At 35.9% G+C, this 21730-nt stretch overlaps 1 protein-coding gene across 1 annotated transcript in view; it reads left to right on the top strand.

The window, feature by feature from the left end:
- EPHA5 (EPH receptor A5) overlaps window positions 1–21730 on the top strand; it is a 407527-nt gene that overhangs the window by 10703 nt on the left and 375094 nt on the right. The window contains exon 2 of the mRNA XM_052642307.1: window positions 19682–19746. Coding sequence (XP_052498267.1) covers window positions 19682–19746 — 65 coding nt within the window. The remainder of the gene's footprint in view (window positions 1–19681; window positions 19747–21730) is intronic.

Here is a 21730-nt window from a genome sequence, read left to right as displayed (position 1 = left end):
GTCACAGAGTTGGACACAACTGAAGTGACATAGCATGCTGGAAATCTGCATTCAAACCCAGACAGTCCAACTCCAGTTCTGCTCTTGTTGACTCCTCCTAAAAAGGGGAGTCCATTGATGATACCCAGTGACTCTTGCCCTCACCATCCAAATATTGGCCCATATCACAGACAATGGGAAGTAGAGTAAAGGTTCATACAAAGATTCACATGGAGTCCTGAGGCTGTTTGTTCACATGTTCAGTCATCCTTCTAATTCCACCCCCTTGCCGCCCCACTAAATACTTGATCTTGTCATCAGACTCTTAAGCACTGATTGACCCCGATGTTGACATCTCCTCTCCATTGCCCACTAGCACAAGGGAAAGATCCCTTCCTCCACATTGAGTGAGTGAGTGAAGTCGCTCAGTCATGTCCGACTCTTTGCGACCCCATGGACTGTAGCCTACCAGGCTCCTCCCTCCATGGGATTCTCCTGGCAAGAGTACTGGAGTTGGTTGCCATTTCCTTCTCCAGGGGATCTTCCTGACCCAGGGATCGAACCAGGGTCTCCCGCATTCCAGGCAGACACTTTAACCTCTGAGCTACCAGGGACTCTTTTTTATTTTAGGCCACGTATTTTTCAGTTTTTAAATTGTTTTCTCTTACTTCCTTGTGTAAGCAGCCCAATTCTCAAACCCCAGACCAGGCTACACTTTAGACCTAACTCTGTATACCTGTAATCCCATTCAGAAACTCTCCTGACAGCTTTTTTCCCTCCTTGTATACATAGCAATATTAAATATTTTATAAATAGTTTTATATAGTTTATGTTATTAAAAAGCTTTATAGTTTACAAAATGTGTTAACCAACCTCATTCCATGAGAATCTCATAAAAAATCCTGTAGGATAGGTTAGATAAATCATTCCTATAAACAAAGGAACTGAAACAAGATAATTTGATCTAGTAAAAAATTAGAACCAATTTAAAAGCCAGAGTCTCATAACTGGAGAATTCAGCATTCCACTTTAAGAGGGAGTGGGGCAGGCTGGTTTAAGAGTTCACTTTCATCAAGAGGCTTTTTAGTTCCTCTTCTTCACTTTCTGCCATAAAGGTGGTGTCATCTGCATATCTGAGGTTATTGATATTTCTCCTGGCAGTCTTGATTCCAGTTTGTGCTTCATCCAGCCCAGTGTTTCCCATGATGTACTCTGCATATAAGTTAAATAAGCAGGGGGGCAATATACGGCCTTGACGTACTCCTTTTCCTATTTGGAACCTGTCTGTTGTTCCATGTCCAGTTCTAACTGTTGCTTCCTGACCTGCATATAGGTTTCTCAAGAGGAAGATCAGGTGCTCTGATATTCCCATCTCTTTCACAATTTTCCACAGTTTATTGTGATCCATACAGTCAAAAGCTTTGGCATATTCAATAAAGCAGAAATAGATGTTTTTCTGGAACTCTCTTGCTTTTTCCATGATCCAGCGGATGTTGGCAATTTGATCTCTGGTTCCTCTGCCTTTTCTAAAACCAACTTGAACATCTGGAAGTTCACGGTTCACGTATTGCTGAAGCCTGGGTTGGAAAATTTTGAGCATTACTTTACTAGCGTGTGAGATGAGTGCAGTTGTGCTCTATGTTAGTTAGTACTGTCTAATATTTATTGTAAATGGAAATACCACAAGAGAAGCACTTGATTTTAGCTCAGTTACGCTAGCAGCCCTTATTTACTCCTTGGGTAAAGCCTTCAGCATCTCTTCAGTGTCCTCAGGATAAAATCTAAAGTCCTTGAGCCTGAGTTCACAGCTCTCAGTAACTTGTTCCTGGCCCACCTCTCCTGGCACTTCCGTCCAAGTCCTTGCACTCCAGGCTCCTTTGGGGGAGCCAGGCTTTCAGTGCAGTTGGGTTCTGGGTGCCCAGTAGGAAACATTTCCTTCCCCAACCTAGGTAACCTTAGTCTTTATGCCTAATTGTAAACTATAAAGCGTTCTTTATGACAAACCCTGGGTCAGGAAGATCACCTGGACAAGGACATGGCAACCTACTCGAATATTCTTGCCTGGGAAAACCCATGGACAGAGAAGCCTGGGGGTCTACAGTCCAAGGGGTCTCAAAGAGTAGGACAGGATTGAGCAAGTAACACTTCACACTTTCACACAGGAAATAACTAGGATATTTCCAGTGGTCACTATCTCTTTATGTTGTAACCAACGACTGTTTTTCACCCTCTTTCTTACGACAAATTTTTAGAATTACTATGATGAGCCACAGTCAGCCAACATAAAAACAACTTTTTCGGCTTTAAGAATGACTTATCTTACCTCTAGAAAAATGGTTAATATAAAACATCTGTTTCTTAATCATTTAAATTTTTGGGGAGGGCATGAAATTTACTTTCATTTGTTTTAGAGTTCCTGGATAATTTAAACTGTCACTTTATGAAGCACTTTAGATTTTCAACTTGGTAGGAATTCTTAAGGTTGCAGGGAAAGGAGTAGTAAAATGCATACCATCAACTATGTGAACGGAATAACTTTAAAAATAGATTTATAAGTATAGCTTAGTTAATGTCTAGTTAGTGTGTCTAATTGTAACCAGGGTCTATTTAGGATATTTAATTGTCTATCCCCCTTGAACATTTTTTTTATTTACTCTAAAAATTCTCATAAATATATCAGAAGTGTCGATGGGTTAATATTGTATTCTACTGAGCTATGAATTCTTTGAACTGAATTTTTCTTCTAGATGGTAGGAATAATAATGATAACTGCTCTGAAAACTATTAACACATAATCTCCTTTAATTCTCACAACAACCCCATGAGTTGGCAATTATTATTTCAGTTTACTGCGAGATTGGGTTGGGAAGAAATTAAGTAAATTGCCTTGGGTCCTACAACAAATAAATTGATAGGAAATAAATCAAGTATGTTTGATGTGGAAGCTCTTAGTTGCACCCACAATCCAGAGATTCTATTTAGTTCAGTTCAGTCACTAAGTCGTGTCTGACTCTTTGAGACCCCATGGACTGCAGCATGCCAATCCTCCCTGTCCATCACCAACTCCCGGGATTTACTCTTAACTCGTGTCCATTATCAGTGATGCCATCCAAACATCATCCTCTGTCGGCCCCTTTTCCTCCTGCCTTCAACCTTTCTCAGCATCAGGGTCTTTTCCAATGAGTCAGTTCTTCACATCAGGTGGCCAAAGTATTGGAGTTTCAGCTTCAGCATCAGTCCTTCCAGTGAGTATTCAGGATTGATTTCCTTTAGGATAGACTGTTTGGATCTCCTTGCAGTCCAAGAAACTCTCAAGAGTCTTCTCCAACACCACAGTTCAAAAGCAACAATTCTTCGGTGCTCAGCTTTCTTTATAGTCCAACTCTCATATCCATACATGACTACTGGAAAAATCATAGCTTTGACTAGATGGACCTTTGTTGGCAAAGTAATGTCTCTCCTTTTTAATATGCTGTCTATGTTGGTCATAACTTTTCTTCCAAGGAGGAAGCGTCTTTAAATTTCATGGCTGCTGTCACCATCTACAATTATTTTGGAGCCCCCCGAAATAAAGTCTGTCACTGTTCCCACTGTTTCCCCATCTATTTGCCATGAAGCGATGGTACCATATGCCATGATCTTAGTTTTCTGAATGTTGAGCTTTAAGCCAACTTTTTCATTCTTTTCACTTTCATCACGAAGGTGTTTAGTTCTTCTTCTTTTTCTGCCATAAGGGTAGTGTCATCTGGATATCTGAGGTTATTAATATTTCTCCCAGCGATCTTGATCCAGCTGTACTTCATCCAGACCAGTGTTTCTCATGATTACTGTGCCTATAAGTTAAATAAGCAGGGTGACAAAAAAGCCTTGACATACTCCTTTTCCTGTTTGGATCCAGTCTGTTGTTCCATGTCCAGTTCTAATTGTTGCTTCCTGACCTGCATACAGATTTCTCAAGAGGCAGGTAAGGTGGTCTGGTATTCCTATCTCTTTAAGAATTTCCCACAGTTTGTTGTAGTCCATGCAGTCAAAGGCTTTGGCATAGTCAATAAAGCAGAAGTAGATGTCATTCTGGAACTCTCTTGCTTTTTTGATGAGCCAACGGATGTTGGAAATTTGATCTCTGGTTTCTCTGCCTTTTCTAAATCCAGCTTGAACATCTGGAATTTCAAGGTTCACATACTGTTGAAGTCTGGCTTGGAGAATTTTGAGCATTACTTTACTAGTGTTTGAGATGAGTGCAATTGTGCAGTAGTTTGAGCATTCTTTGGCATTGCCTTTCTTTGGAATTCGAATGAAAACTGACCTTTTCCAGTCCTGTGGCCACTGCTGAGTTTTCCAGATGTGCTGGCATGTTGAGTGCAGTGCTTTTAGGATTTGAAACAGCTCAACTGGAATTCCATCACTTCCAGTAGCTTTGTTCCTAGTTCCTACAGCCCACTTGACTTGGCATTCCATGATGTCTGGCTCTAGATTTGTGATCACACCATCGTGATTATCTGGGTCATTAAGATCTTTTTTGTACAGTTCTTCTGTGTATTCTTGCCACCTCTTCCTAATATCTTCTGCTTCTGTTAGGTCCACACCATTTCTGACCTTGATTGTGCCCCTCTTTGCATGAAATGTTCTCTTGATATCTCTCATTTTCTTGAAGAGATATCTAGACTTTCCCATTTTGTTGTTTTCCTCTATTTCTTTGCATTGATCGCTGAGGAAGTCTTTCTTATCTCTCCTTGCTATTCTTTGGAACTCTGCATTATGATGCTTGTATCGTTCCTTTTCTCCTTTGCCTTTTGCTTCTCTTCTATTCACAGCTATTTGTAAGGCCTCCTCAGACAACCATTTTGCCCTTTTGCATTACTTTTCCTTTGTGGTGGTCTTGATCCCTGCCTCCTGTACAATGTCATGAACCTCTGACCATAGTTCTTCAGGCACTCTGTCTATCAGATCTAATCCCTTGAATCTATTTGTCACTTCCACTGTATAATCGTAAGGGATTGACTTAGTTCATACCTGAATGATCTAGTGATTTTCTCTACTTTCTTCAATTTAAGTCTGAATTTGTCAATAAGAAGTTCATGGTCCATGCCACAGTCAGTTCCTGGTCTTGTTTTTGCTGACTGTATAGAATTTCTCCATCTTTGGCTGCAAAAAATATAATCAATCTGATTTCGGTATTGACCATCTAGTGATGTCCATATGTAGAGTCTTATCTTACGTATATTTAGTTAAATATGCCTGAATACTGCAATTTGTATTTTTATGCATACCATCATTCAAGGAAGGGATCATATTTTAGTACAGAACTACAAGTTTATGAAAAATCAATTAATGTAAGAATAATATGAACAAAGTATATGGAGACATGGAAAACTTACATCAAGAAAATTTCAATATTGTCAATGCTAAAGCAGTTGAATAGAAAACAAGCATGAGTTTTAAGGTATGGCGGTTTCATTTTCTGGCAGAAAATGTATCATTTCATCAGGAAAAAGCAGTTTTTTTCCTGACTCTGGATTTTGAGAGAAGCTGGTCACAGTGTTGTTTATGTTTGGGGTATTGAACAATTCCATGAACAATAATTCTTAAAAATTTTCAAAATACCCGAAACTGATTTTCATCTAATAGGTTCTTATGTAAGTCATTGTTGAAACCCAAGGGCAAAATATTGAAAGTGATTTTCAAATTTCTTTTTTTTAATAGCTGCAGAATTTCTCATTCAAAAGAAGTAATTGTGGAAGCCCAATACATGAAGCAGATAACAACAGAGTTGTCGGGTTTCCTGACTCTGTTTTTAGCTCTTTGCTCCCTTCATCTGCTTGTGCCTCTGAGACATCTCTTTAGAACCACAGGAGCCATTGTGGGCTCACTGTGAAAACCATTGTGTTAAAATAAAAAAAGAATGTTGTATATAAGATCAGTGTGCTGTGATTCTGACTTACAGCTTTCTAACAATCTTTCTAAAAAAATAAGTTATAATGTCTGCTTTGAACCAATGGTTCCTAACCCAGAGGCACTCATTGGAGCCAACCTCAAAACATGGTTAAATATGTCATGCCTGGAGCCTCCTATGCTCACTAAATCAAACTTCATTAAAGCAAATCCTGTGGAAATCTGGATGTTTAGAACATGAGAATTTGTATATATGAATTTTAGAATATATGTATATATATACTTCAGAAAATGCTATATAACTGGTTTCTATTATTAATCTCTAAAAGGAACATATGAAAATATGCTCAGACTACAGGTCATTATATTATTATCAGATAACACTGTCTACAATAAGGACATGTGAAATGTTAGAGAATTGTAAAAATAAATATCAAAGTTGAAAATTATTCTAACTGTGGTTTGGCACAAAGTCAGTGATAGAACCATTGATATCAGAACTGATCCCCAAACTGTATACTTTGATTAATATTTCCCCTTTACATTCCTAAATAATATTGCCTTCCTTTTGAATGTGTTCATATAAATCCCTGAATGCCAAATGTTAATTCAGATAATTAAACCATAAGAGAGTCTGAATTGCAGGATACAGCAGGATTATTTCATAGGTAATATAAATTCAAGCTAGTGTCTATCCTCAGGGCTAAGCAACTGGAAGGTTGAATAATCAGCAAGATACTTCCTGTTTTATGCACTGATGTAACCCCAAGTAAAAAGTTAAGTGAAAGTTTTAGTCATACCTGACTCGTTGCATTCACATGGACTGTAGCCAGCCAGGCTCCTCTGTCCATGTGATTCTCCAGGCAAGAATACTAAATTGGGTAACCATTCACTTTTGTGGAAGATCTTCACAATCCAAGGATCAAACCTGGGTCTCTTGAATTGCAGGCAGATTCTTTACCATCTGAGCCACAAGGGAAATATCCCCAAGGACGAGAACATTTCTTAGTACTTACATAGATGCTTAATAATATTTATGAAAAAATGAATGCTCATTCATTTCAGCTGTCCATAGAACTTGAATAGAAGTTAAAGCAGTGAACTAGACTTCTTCCTATTTATATATTATTTGCATTACATATAATTAGGTTGAAAATAATAAATCTCTTCAACAGTGACTTAAAATTTAGAGGGTTAAAAAATGTTTGAGGAAGAGGTTTCAGGGTAGATGTCTGGTGTTTGGGTTCAGTGGCTTAATGATATAAGGATAGGAATCATTATGTCTTTTTTCACTTTACTAACAAACATATTGCCTCATGGTTGACAGAAGGTTGGTGCACCTCCAAGCATCACATCCAGTTCAAAACAAGAGGAAGTGAAAGAGAAGAGTCAAGAATCATCTCAGCTGCACTATTCCTTCAGCTAAGACAACAAAACTTTTCCAAAAACTGACAAGGGAAATTTCATACCTATGTAACAAGGCCCCACATTTCAGTGGAGGCTAAGATTATAGGAACATGAGGACTGTTATTTGCTAAGGCCAGTCATGACCCATTTTCTTGTGGACATATTACCACTCCAAACACAAGTGGGATTCTAATACCAGGGAAGGAGAAAGGATGTGAGTAATTAATGGGCATAAAATAACATCTGATAGAGTACTACTGAAATGAGAAAATACTTTTATCTTATTTTATTTTAGTTATCTTTTTCTTTTTTTTAATACACATTGTAAAAGGAGAAGTAGTCAACTACTAGGGTTATATTTTGATGAAAAATACATTTTAGGCACCAGATTAACTAGACAAGAATTATTGCTACTAGATCATCAATCTTAGTACTTGTGAAGGTACATAATTTATTGTATTTTTAAGAAATGATTTAAAATTGCTTTCCTGCTGTAATAAGTCTTGCTAGCTATTTTGAAATTGATAATTAAAGCTGGATACTAAAATGTTTATGTTAAGCCACCTAAAATTATTGGACACAATATTTGCTTTGCTTCTTTCTGTATTGCTTTATATTTTGACTTGTTTTTGAAAACAGATTATTATCCAAGGGTTTATTATAATATATAAAAAATATATATGTATTATTTTCATTTTAGATAACAAAATTTTATTGTGTAGGGTTTACATCAGAATTCAGTTTTAACTAAGCCACAAGACTGACAGGGGGATAATGACTCAAGTTGCCAGAAAAAATTCGAGCCGCTTTTCATTTCACAATAAGACTATTGGGCCATAGAATTGTTTGTGAATTTTTGAAATGCCATCATCACCTTAAAATTCAGACTGAATTTATGCAGATTTCTCTCTGTTTTAAGACGTGTTCAGATCTAATCATCTTATCCTACCCTGAAGGCTAGAAAGCTAATTATTATATAGATTGTTTTGCAGTTTGATATACTTTAGTCAAACATTAGGAGTAATTAGGGACTGGGGTAAGGATTCATTCCAAATGAGTCAGCTTTGCATACATTTTCCATTTTATGTATGCTTCTTAATATTTAAGAAAAAGGTATATTTTGACAAACTTATATCCTGTTTTGTCCCAATGGCATGCTTAAAGCATAATGAATAATAAAATAAAAATTAAGAAGACAGGATTCATCTTACCCTTTTGCTTTCCAAGATCTTACACCTTGTTGGTGGTAATTTGATACTAAATTGTGATTTTTCCAGGAAGAAACTAATGTCTGCTGTTTATACTAATAGATCTGAGGATTTCTATCTTATATACAGTGCCACTAGAGCATTATGGGAGATGCTGGTTTCTGTAACATGTTATTAAAAATTCATTGATTTAGTAAAAGTCATTGAATATATAGAAATTAAGAATTTCAAAAGAGGGAACTTTTGAACTCAGTAAGTCAGATATTGGGGTAGATGTGATCAGAAGTAAGAAAAAGAGCTCTGGAGTTAGATAGATTTAGATTCTGGTTGTGTGTTTGTTGGGGATTCCCTGATGGCTCAGCAGATAAATCATCATCTGATTACAGTGCAGGAGACACCAGAGACACAGGAGGTGCGACTTGTATCCCTGGGTCGGGAAGATCCTCTGGAGGAGGAAATGGCAACCACTCCAGTGACCTTAGACCCCTAGCCTGTTTAGCTTTCCTCAACTTCAGTTTCCTTATTAGTAAAGTGGGGAAAATAGCATACCAAGGGATCATTGTTAGGAATAAGTAATATAATGATTATTAATTACAGAAACTTATAATTTTATTAGTATTAGTCACTGATATTACAACTATGAGAGTTGAAACCCTGAAAGTAAAATCACTTCTACAAGCTCACAGAGTTACAAACCAAAACCATAGGACTGATGAGTATTCTCTGTGCAGTGAACCATTCTCAAAGTGAATTTGAATGTGTGGGTTTATTTCAAATGTTGAAGATTCTTAAAATAGATTCACCTCTTTTCATTTTGTTCTTTTTGCCTCTTTCTGTTCATTTTGTTTCAAAATGTTTTTCATCATCATAAAGAAGTTTTAGCCACTGTTCTTTGAAAACTAAGCAGTAGTACAGTCATACTATGAAGCATACAACCCTGAAGAAGAAGAAATCAACCAGAAACACACACTAAAGGTTTTAAATTGTTAATATACTCTAAAATGATAAACTCAGGGAAATGGCAAAGAGGGATTGAAAATTCATATCCATAAGTTAGTCCATACAGAGTGTTTAGGCAAAGGTAACTCTGAAATCCACTGACAGCAAAATTATGACTAATGAACAGTCTGCTCCCTTCACAGGACACACAGCGTGAAAAGAGCAAAACCATATGGTTTTCAGCGGCTACCTTGTCAGGTGCAGCAACCAAACTTGTCTAAGTTTACATATTGCTTTTATTCTAAAAATTAAACTCAAACTAGATGACATAACAGGCTTGGAATCTGTCATAATGCAGAATACACTCACTTAATTCCATTCTAAATGTATGTAAATAATATACGAAGCTCTTTCTTATTGCTCATAGTCAACAATGAGTTAATAAGATTTAGAAAGACAAAAAAAAATCTTCTTTGATATCAATTCAAAGATAATCTGATGGTTTAAAATATCGCTGTAATTCTTTAAGTCAAATATCTTTAAGTTGGAAGTACTGAGACATGACAGAAGAAGAACAGACTTTTGGAATAAGAGAGACTAAAGTTTGCCTCCAGTTTCTGCTACTTAGCAGTTGTGTGTGAGGATGTCTTCCTCTGCAAATTACAGCAAATCAGTTCCCACTGGATTAAACAGCAAATCTGATTATTTCCCATATAACAGAAAGTCCTAAGAGAGGCAGACTTCAAATTTAGGTGGATTAGCAACTCTGAATATAATCTGGACCAGATACTTCTCATCCCTTTGCTCTTCCAACCCTAATCTATAGGCTTTGCTCTCCTGCTGACTTTTAGATGGCTGCATCAGTTCCAGGAAATATACCCATATCCAGCTACTTTTAAGGCAGCCCAGAGTGTCCCTTTCTTATGTTTTCTTCATAAAAGCTCCTTTTACTTGTAGATCACCTTCACAGTTCATTGGACAGAACTGAATCAATAGTAAGACCACATAATTGGAACTGAAATAAGTGCAGCATTGCTAAATTGTGGAAAGAGAAAGAGGGAAAAGCTTGATTGAAACTAGAGAAGAAAATAGAGACCAATTATTCTTGAAGAACTTATATTAAAAACAATAAGACACAACTACAGGGTTTGAAGTAGGAGAGTGGAATGACCACATTGGTGGCTTAGAAAGGTCTTTCTGGATGCAGTGTTTTGTAGACATTTTCAAGGATTGTACCTCTCTGCTGAGAAACCAGTTAGGAGGTTTCTCAAGTTAAAATTATGGCAAGGATTTGACTGGACTGGTTCTGCTGGGAAATGAAATAGAGCAGGCAGTTCAGAGTTATATGCAGGATAGAGTTAGCATTGGTAGGGTTTGGTTACTGATTCAATATGGGGGCTATAAGTGAAGGAAGGCAAAGGTGACTCACAGATTTTTGGATGGAAGAGCTGATTCTATGTCATTGCATTCCCTGAAATAGAGACCATGGGAGGAGGACCTTTTATTGTATGTGCAGGGAAGATACTTTGTTCATCTGGGGCCAGGTTGAATTCAGAATGACCACAAGTCATGAATGTGTTAATAACTAATTGATAGTTTTACAAGTTGATTGGACTTTCAGGAGAGGAAGAGATGAAAAAAATATGTGGATTTGGACAGTTATTAATATTTACAACTGAAGACATGGAAGTTCATCCCTCCTTTATAGGGATCCTTACATAGGGATGTGTGCTAATATCACCACTAAAACCAACAAACAAAAATGAAAGATCCTAGCCATTCTCCATCCTGAATAGTCTGATTCAGGATGTATGGACTGGTGCCAAGACATTCGTTCTTTACAAAAGGTTCTTTTTTTATTCTCATTTTAAGTCTTAGTCAAGAATCATTGACTCAGGCTTAAATTTTGGAGAAGGAAATGGCAGCCCACTCCAGTATTCTTGCCTGGAGAATCCTGTGGACAGAGGAGCCTGGCAGGCTACAGTCCATTGAGTCACAAAGAGTCGGACACGACTGAGCAACTAAACAGCAGCAGCAAGAATCATTGATATAGAGTGATAAGACATTCTACAAAAATAGAGTATTGATCAAAGCCAAGATTTGAAGGATTGATAGAGGAAGTAGTTTATCATGGAAACATGTAGCCAGAGAAGTAAAAGAAAACCGAAGAAATACATTGTCACTGAAGATGAAAGGTGAGAGAGTATCCGTGGGGAGTCATGACCATATCCTACCAAAACATAAGGAATATTAGTAACTCAGGGCTATATGGTTATCACAGTCTTCAAAACCAATCTTCTAGATTGTAAGATTTCTCACAAGCAGTGTTTCATAGCCATGGTTCCTGTACAAAGAGATTCATTTATAACTAGTGTTTTATTTCATGGCTTTTGGGTGTCCTGGGAGACAGGTGGCTGTAATCAAGGTATTAGGTGTCCAGGCTCTAAGTGAGGAACTTGATTATGGAAAGCCATAAGCAAGACTCATGGTCTGTCATGAAGGCCTCAGGATTGCCTTATGTTTTCTTCCTTCCTTGATTTCCCTGCTAGGATTCTGAATGAGACTTCAAGCTGTCAGTCTTCTGTTGAGGTTCATGCATTTGCACGCACAGACATGTTGATTCTTTCCATCTCAAAGGACTGCAGACTGCCAGGGTCCTCTGTCCATAGAATTTGCCAGGAAAGAAATACTGGAGTGTGTTGCCATTTCCAACTCCAGGGTATCTTCCTGGTGCAGGGTTCGAATCTGCATCTCTGTGTCTCCTGTATTGGTAGACTGTTCCTTTACTACTTGCACAAACTGGGAAGCCTTTTAGGTTTGTGGAAGTCATTAAATAAAAGAATATAGATAGATAGAGATATGTCTTATATATACATGATAAAGTAGAGTGCATGATATATTAGTTCAGTTCAGTTCAGTTACTCAGTCATGTCTGACTCTTTGTGACCACATGGACTGCAGCATGCCAGGGTTCCCTGTCCATCATCAACTCCCAGAGCTTACTCAAACTCATGTCCATTGTGTCGGTGATGCTATCCAACCATCTCATCCTCTGTTGCCCCCTTCTCCTCCTGCCTTCAACTTTTCCCAGCATCAGGTACTTTTCAAATGAGTCAGTTCTTTGCATCAGGTGGCCAAAATATTGGAGTTTCAGCATCAGCATCAGTCCTTTCAGTGAATATTTAGGATTGATTTCCTTTAGGATTGACTGGTTGGATCTCCTTGCAGTCCAAGGGACTCCCAAAGTCTCCAGCACCACAGTTCAAAGGCATCAATTCTTTGGCACTCAGCTTTCTTTATAGTCCAAATCTCATATCCATACATGACTACTGGAAAAACCATAGCTTTGACATTTGTTGGCAAAGTAATGTCTCTGATTTTTAATATGCTGTCTAGGTTGGTCATAACTTTTCTTCCAAGGAGCAAGGGTCTTTTAATTTCATGGCTACAGTCACTGTCGGCATTCATTTTGGAGCCCCCCAAAAATAAAGTGTCACTGTTCCCACTGTTTCCCCATCTATTTCCCATGAAGTGATGGGACCAGATGCCGTGATGTTAGTTTTCAAAATGTTGAGTTTTAAGTCAACTTTTTCACTCTCCTCTTTCACTTTCATCAAGAGGCTCTTTAGTTCTTCTTTTTCTGCCATAAGGGTAGTTTCATCTGCATATCTGAGGATATTGATATTTCTTCTGGCAATCTTGATTCCAGCTTGTGCTTCATCCAGCCCAGCATTTCGCATGATGTGTTCTGCATGTGTGTTAAATAAGCAGGGTGACAATATACAGCCTTGACATACTCCTTTTCCTATTTGGAACCAGTCTGTTGTTCCATGTCCAGTTCTAACTGTTGCTTCTTGACCTGCATACAGATTTCTCAGGAGGCAGGTCAGGTGGTCTGCTATTCCCATCTCTTTCAAAATTTTCTGCAGTTTGTTGCGATCTACACAGTCAAACCTGATTTATAGTAAACACGGAATAAGTTCCTTTTTTCATATTCTTCCTTCCTTTTTTTCATAAAAAAGATTACATAATTACATTGCAAATGATTGTAAAAGAAATGAATATTCTCTCATTCACTGTTGAAATACAGTTATAGAGTCTTGCTTTCAAGCAAAGATGCCAGAAACTATGTAACAACCTGAAACCTAAAAAATAATTCTTACCAAATTTACAAATTTGTTTTCTAATAGGAAACACATGTCCTCTTTCTCTGCACTCCTTTTGCCAACTGTTCTTTGTTCCCTGCAGCAGTTGTCAAATTATAAAATTTAACCCAGAAGCAAGAAATCACATCTGTGCTGAATGGGACCTTAGAGACAGACTGGACAGCTGTATATCTGGGGTTTATTCCCACAAATTTGTTAAGTGTGCTGTAATTGAATTCAGTAGCTTTTCTGATATTGTTAAATGAAAATCAATAAGAAGGTATCCATCAGAACTCTACTGTGTTCAATGGGACTTTGATTCAATGCCTTTAGAGAAAGAAAATGTCATGCTACCTGCTACTAATCCAAAGTATTTTCTTCACACTGTGGTGGAAGTCTGACCACTCTTGTAACTGTGTTTCTTTGTTAATGTGAATCATAGAAAAAACAGAAACAATGTAAGAAAGATTAAGAATATGCCTTTTGGCTCTCCTTTTACCTTCTTGTCATCAAGGAATCACACATTCCTTCAAAGCATTACCCATGGGTGGTGATGGGACCAAGTGTCCTGGAGCTATCTTTTGACTCTTCAAAGTCCTAAAACACATTCTGTTCAAGGTAATATTTTCCTGGAAAATCCAATATTTTTTTTTCTTTTTGTGACTAATATTAGAAAGATATTAAGGAGGAATCAACAGAGTCAGAGTGATACACAGCAAGTTATAAATATTTGTAACTTAAAACCGTTAAAGAGCATGTTTGAATAATCAATTCCAGTTACTCCTTAATTTTTAGAATGTCTGACGTTGAAGCCTTAGGATTCTTTTTATGCATAGTCTGTTTTACATCTTATGCCCTCCCTTGTCTTTTTTGAATCCTAACAAAAAGAATGGACTAGCAAGTCTCTAGCTTTTCTGAATGTCAGTTCTTTAAAAGCTTTTCTCTGTTTGTTCAGGAAAGCATTAAAATCATTAGTGTGTAGTAATAAAATTAAAACATACCTAATATTAGTTTGAATTAGTTTCTATTATAATCTGTTATTTAGTGAGCCAGTTAACCCATTTTTACTTACTAAGAAGTTCCTATATTCTTGAGTCTTTGTTTTTCCTGTAATAGCTTTAGGTATTTGCAGTAGACTGAATAACCTCTGTAGAGTTATTTCTCTTGGAGAATCAGTCTTCTTAGTTACTGATTAGAGTACCAACCAATATGCTCATCTTCATTTTAAATGTACGGTGACTGAGGGAAAATGACCTTAAAGACTCTCTCAGTTTGATGGTGTGCTTTTATTGTAAAATCTAAATAACAGAATAAAAACATTTTCCATAAAATTTCCGATATCTAATTAATGTCCTTCAGAGTAAATGTGGTATCAAACATTTCCTCTAATTATATTCATTAGTGGTTTCTCCTGGACAAGTTTTAATTAAGTTGTACAATGAAGATCAATACTCATTGTGTATTCATTGCAATTTACAACAAGCATATATACTGTTCAGAGCAATTTAATTACTGTAATTGTAGTACAGAAGATACTTAGTGACTGTGCTCTGTTACTGCCAAACCCTTTTTTAATAAATTCAGTAATGAAATTGGAAAAAGAAATTCTGAAAGTTCACATTTGTATATATACTATGTCTAAACTGGTATTATGTGAGTAGCTTGAGTAATGGAGGATATAGAAGCATTGATAATATTAGTGGCATAAAACTTTTTCATGCATACCATCATGAACGTTCAGAAATTATTAGAATGTAAATAATTACACTTATAATAATTGTTACATTGGTTACTAAAATAATTTAGAAGTATTGGGTATTCATAATGCTCTTTTTTTTTCTCTAAATAAGGCTATAATTTTTATTGCTTTCGTTTCCCTAGACAGGAGTAGTATTTTGATTCATAAGGAATTCTTCCAGATATGTTAGCTTCTGTTAATGAAGGTCATGCCACTGATGTATTGTGCAAGGAATTGTGGAAGTGGACATTTTATAGTAACACCATAGGTGTATACTAGGGTCTCTCAGCTTTGGTATTGGTGAAATTTGAGCTAGATAAGACTTTCTTGGAGGGTGGGAGAATTTTGCTGTGCATTGAAGGATGCTTAGTCAATTGCATGCCTGGCTTCTTCAGAACCATGAGATGCCAGTAGCAAATACTCCCCTACTTCCCAGTTTTAACAATCAAAAATATCTCTAGGCATTATTAGATACTTGTGTTGAGAACCACTGGTGTGTGTTGATTCAGCCACACCCTCCTGATCTGCCCATTGACCAAATGATCCATTCATAAAACAAACAACTATACAAATGTTCTGAGTGCAGGATATTTTCATAGGCATGAGTAAAAACATGGTGTTATTTTAAGGGAACAAAACAGTTTTGTGTATTCCATGATTTGGAGAATAGAATTTGGTGTTAATGAAATATTCAGTAATATTACCACACCCACATTTAAAAAAAGGAGAATCAGAGATGGTTTCCTGGGAAGGCAGTTTCTAAAATATGTTTTGAAGTACAAATGAAGAGTTAGCGGTTCACAAAGGGAGAAGGGTATTTGAGAGAGCTAAAGCAGCATGTGCAAAACTTGGAGGTATGCAAAAACTCTCATACTCTCTATCTGTATCTATCTTTCTATCTAACTGTATGTAGATCTAATTTTATAGTTATTTTCCTTGAGGCATCAAATCCCAATTTACTCTGCATTATATGAACAAAATTATAATATAGTAGTCTGCAGGTAATTACCTAAAACACCTAATTTTTCTTTTTTTCCCTCAATTTCCAGCTCAGTAAAAATGGTATATGTAAATGTGTGTTTTGCATTATGAATTTTATGAAATCATCTGTTTCTAGGAGGAAAGCAATTTTAGGCAGCACTGAAAAGTGACATGCAGGTATTTCCCATAAACATCCTAGTCTGTTTATTTGAAGAAAATCTTTTGACAAGACCAACAAAAGAAAGGCAATATACATTCCTATTGTAGTTATTTTCATGTATTCAGTAACACATTCCAATATTGAAAACTCCCAATAAATGATATTAGCAGCAGAGCTATTATTTTGAGGTCATTCATTTATTTTCATATATGTATATTTTCTAAACCACAAAGAGTAGAAACAATCATTTTGATTAAGGTTAATTCAAATGAGAGTAACTAAATTTTAGACATCTGGAATTGTGTTGATAATGAATATTTCAAGATGCACATATTAAGTTTACAAAGCATGCTGTGTTTCTCATGGCAGGCTAGTTAGGAATCCTAGAATTCCTATGCACATTCCTTTGTCATCACAGAATTAAGTTCAGTTTAGCTGCCATCACAGTAGAACACCTTCAGTTTGCTCATTTGCTCCACTTTAGTCCAAACAGATATGCTACTGCTCAGTATCAAAGGTGAATAAAATGACTCATAAAGATGAATAAACAGAACAATTTAGGTTCTGCACTCCCCTGATATTTTGTCATGTCTAGACACAGCCCTAGTGACCCAGAAAAGATTAAAATGAGGACAAGGACATTTAAGTTTAATGTAGCCTAATTCCCATAGAAACCAGAAGAGCCAACAGTAGAGTTAAAAGAAAAAAAATTCAAATCTACCTGAAAAATTAGATTTAGTGGGGTGACTGGAAGGTTTGCAAGGTGAGAGGGTGGTGGAATATTTTGGGTTTGTTTGGTTTTGGTTTTGTTGTTTTAAAACAATAGTTTTTTCGGTTGGGTCAATTTTCTAAGAAATAATTATTCTGCAAATTATATAAATAATTTAGGGAAAATCCTTATTGTATATAGGTTCAAGTTAATACAAACATTCTGTAGACATGCATTTTTATTGTTAAAGAGCTCAGAACTTAGTGAAAATAGACAGGTGTATGTTACAGGATTGAGTATATATCTGTGTTTTTTAAGGTTTTTGCATTTTTTTAAATTTTGCGTTAATAATTTAATATAGACGATTACCTTTGTGTGTAACATACGTATGCTTGCATATGTAAAATGGAATAAAACAATGGATAATAAGAGTTGTTGTTGTTTTGTTGTTAAGCTGTGTCCAATTCTTTTATGATCCACGGACTTTAGCCCACCAGGCTCTTCTGTTGATAGAATTTTCTAGGCAAGAATACTGGAATGGGTTGCCATTTTCCTTCTCATGCTGCTGCTGCTGCTAAGTCACTTCAGTCATGTCCAACTCTGTGCGACCTTCTCATAATAAAGGCTAAATGCACATAATTTCTATAGGGTATCGGAACTTTCCGTTTCTGTTATGATCCAGATTTCCTTGGTCATAATAGTTTATGTTCTCTTGTACAATTTTATAACGCATTTCTCAGTCTATCAGTTGTTAAACCCTTAGTACCCTGGGCTTACCCTTGCAGATAATATTATCTTTTTATTTCTTTCTTTTCTGAGTATTTTTTCAATTTTAATTGGAGGTTAATTGTTTTATAATATTGTGTTGATTTCTGTTCTACAACAGTATGAATCAGCCACAAGTATACATATATCCCCTCCCTCTTGAGACTCCCTCCCACTCCCACCATGAACCATTTTTTTTTAGAATTGTAGACATTACAAGATACTGACTCTTGAATGCAGTGTAAGGAAGCTTCAGTAGCTTTGACCACGGTTAACTTAGTTGTTTCTTTTGGGTGCGCTACCATCCTCATTCAAAGTGGTTCAGCTGCAAAGCATGCCAGGTAGATCCTTTTATTTTAGGTATAATATATTTGAAAGATAATGCTCCATTATCTAGGTCTAAAACATTTGACTACCTTGACAACATTTGTTGTTCAATCTGACTTTCTGCGATTTTATGTACTGCAATGCGCCAGGCTTTCCTGTCTTTCCCTATCTCCTGGAGTTTGCTCAGACTCATGTACATTGAGTCGATGGTGCCATCCAACCATCTCATCCTCTGTCGTACCCTTATCCTCCTGCCCTCAGTCTTCCCCAGCATCAGTGTCTTTTCCAGTGAGTCGGCTCTTTGCATCAGGTGGCCAAAGTATTGGAGCTTCAGCATCAGTCCTTCAAATGAATTTTCGGGTTGATTTCCTTCAGGATTGACTGATTTGATCCCCTTGCTGTCCAAGGGATTCTCAAGAGTCTTCTCCAACACCACAGTTCAAAAGCCTTCTTTATGGTCCAATTCTCGTCCATATGTCCAATCTATACACGACTACTGGAAAAATCAAAACTACTTTAATTTCATAGGGATAGGTGATGAACCTGTTAAAATATAAACTCCTTGAGTATCTTTGTATGTATGTATGCATGTGTGTGTGAGTGTGAGTTTGTGAGTGTGTGTGGGTGCATGTGCATGTACATACTCTTACATTCCTTCCTTTTGCATTGATGACTTCTGTCTTGGGACCACAAATATTTTAAGGCACTCAGCCATAATTGAGATATGCCTTTCAAAATGTAGCTAACAGTTTTATAAGAAACACATTTTGGGTTATGGTTGTATATAAGTAGAAAGTATCTTTGGGAATGCAACAGGCACTTAACTATAGCAACAACCTTGAGAACTGCTACAATTTTCTAAGCTTGGTAAAGTGTCTGTAGATTTATTTCTTAATTAAATTTGCAATTTGGATTACAGATTTTGGTTAATATCACAAAAATGTTACAAGCTTGGGAATAGTTTATTGCTGTTTAATGTAAATTATTTGTTAATTGCTTCATAACAACTTTCCAGAAGAAAATAGAGTATACTTAGCTGCAGTTTTATGGCTGCAGCTTAATCTCAAGACCTACAGTCTTTAAAAAAAAGGGACATGGTCCTTCTGGGTTTCCTGTGGACCTTTCATTTTATTCTTTTTTTTTTTTTATTAACTCTTTTCCTTTATTCTTGTTTGACAAAAAAAAAAAAACCATTTAGGGTAATGACTTGTTTATATGATTTTGCTGTAATTGTTCTCCAAATAGTTATTCAAAATTGCTTGTTCTCTTGCATCCTAATAATGCTTTCTTTAAACTGTCACTCTTGTATTCATTATAATGAATGCTGAATCTACTTTCAGTTATGGAAACAATATGTGCTTTTAATAACTTTATGAAAATAGTGATGTATTTTCATATAATTCACACAGTTTTGTGTTCTCTCTCTTTTAGTGAATTTGTTGGATTCACGGACTGTCATGGGGGACTTGGGATGGATTGCTTTTCCAAAAAATGGGGTAAGTCTTTCTGAAATTTTCCCAAAGCTTAAACTACTTGAATAGACATCATCTTAAATATTGTATAGTTGTATTCTCTGTACATTCTTGTCATTAAGAAAAAAGGAGCGTATATGTGAAGGAGGGGGAGACTTCAAATTAAGTCTGATTGGGGAAAGCAGGGAAATTGGGAAGAGATTTTAATGAATGAACAACAAATGTATTATTTTCCTCTCTGAATGTTTCTCCATAAAGAAATGTGAAGGTTTTCAGCATTCAGGAGAGATTTAGGTTGAAGGAACCAACATATTTTTAGAATTGATTTATTGAAAAAGAAAAAATGAGAAAATAGATTTGCTGCAACATGCCCTTAGCTTGTTTGTATTGACTAGGAAGTAAAAGTTGATGTGTCAATGACCAGTGTTGAATTAAACACTTGGAACAGTTTATTATGATTCATTCACTACATTATGGAATTAAAATATTATAAGAAATTCCTTTAAATTCCATTGTTATTAAAAAATTACTCAGAATATTGTCAGTCATCATTCAAAGGTTTTCTTTTAATTCTTGAAGTTTTCTCTATTGAGAACTTTCAGAAAAGATGCTCACTGGAAGATTTTTATAATCCACCATTGTTTTAATTAGTAAATTATTGTATGGTGTACATTAAAAATAAAGTCTTTGGGGTGAAAATTAGGTAAGGTGTTTTAAAATATAAACATATTGATAATATTTATAATGCTAACCATCTTAAAACATATATTATGTTTGTGACATAAAATCATTGTATTACACAGAAAGAATTAACTGTATTGTGTGACTGTTATACTGAAAACAATCTAGACTTTGATGGAATATTTTTATTACTTAATGACTTTAATATTTAAACAATTTGAATACTTAAAACAATTATATAGTGTATACATGAATATATTTTTAAAATTATGCATACTAATAATATTTCATATGACCTTGAAGGTTAATTTCAATCTAATTAAGGAATCAAATATCATGACACATCTGGTTATAAAAACCAAAATAACCAAAACTTAAAATCTTTTTCCACTTGATGAATATACCAGATATGTGTATTTGTCCTTCATTTAGAACATTCAGTTCAGTTCAGTCATGTATGACTCTTTGCGACCCCATGGACTGCATGCAGCACATTAGAACATTTTTGTGGAAATAGGACGTGTGTGCTAAGTCACTTCAGTCATGCCTGACTCTTTTAGACTCTGTGGTTGATAGCCCTCCAGGTTCCTCTGTCCATGGGATTTTCCAGGCAAGACTACTGGAGTGGGTTGCCATGCCCTTCTCCAGGGGATCTTCCTGACCCATGGATTGAACCTGAATCTCCTGAGCCTCTTGCATTGCAGGTAGATTGTTTACAACTAAGCCACTGAGGAAGCCCTGGAAATAGGACAAGTAGTATTAATTGTTCTAGTGCCTAATAATACACATGTTAACATCCTCATCTCTGTGTGTTTTTTCCTTTTTCATTAAGTTGGTATTTCTTTTTGGTTGTTAAATAATATAGTTATATTTAGAGGTATAATATAAATAAAGTAATACAAGTAGATTGTTATGATATTAAAACATGAAGGTAAACCATGTGAAAAAAAAATTCTTATTCAATTTGTAATTGAACATAAAGACACTCAGTTTTGTATTCAATATAGCCAGTGCCAACATAAAGGTATATATTCACTTAATCTGTCTTTTATCTTTCTTATGTTCTTCCTTTCACCATTTTTTTCTTCCTTCTTCCCCTCACTGGCCACCTCTGAGTTATTTTCTTTCTTTCATCTTTAAGTACACCTCCTATACAGGAAGATCTCTAGCTAACATCCATATGTGAGAACCTGTAAATATATTTTGTTCTCTATATTTTTCAAATATCAAAAATGATTTATTACATAAATATTTTGAATTGCCCTTTCTGAGAAGAGGCTGACATATTGGGATGAAGTTATTTTTTTTAAACCCTCAGAAAATATGT

The sequence above is a fragment of the Budorcas taxicolor genome, chromosome 6, assembly GCF_023091745.1.
Source record: "Budorcas taxicolor isolate Tak-1 chromosome 6, Takin1.1, whole genome shotgun sequence".
NCBI lineage: Eukaryota > Metazoa > Chordata > Mammalia > Artiodactyla > Bovidae > Budorcas > Budorcas taxicolor.
Note: the sequence above shows the minus strand (reverse complement) of the source record. Positions and strands in the feature narration are given on the sequence as shown.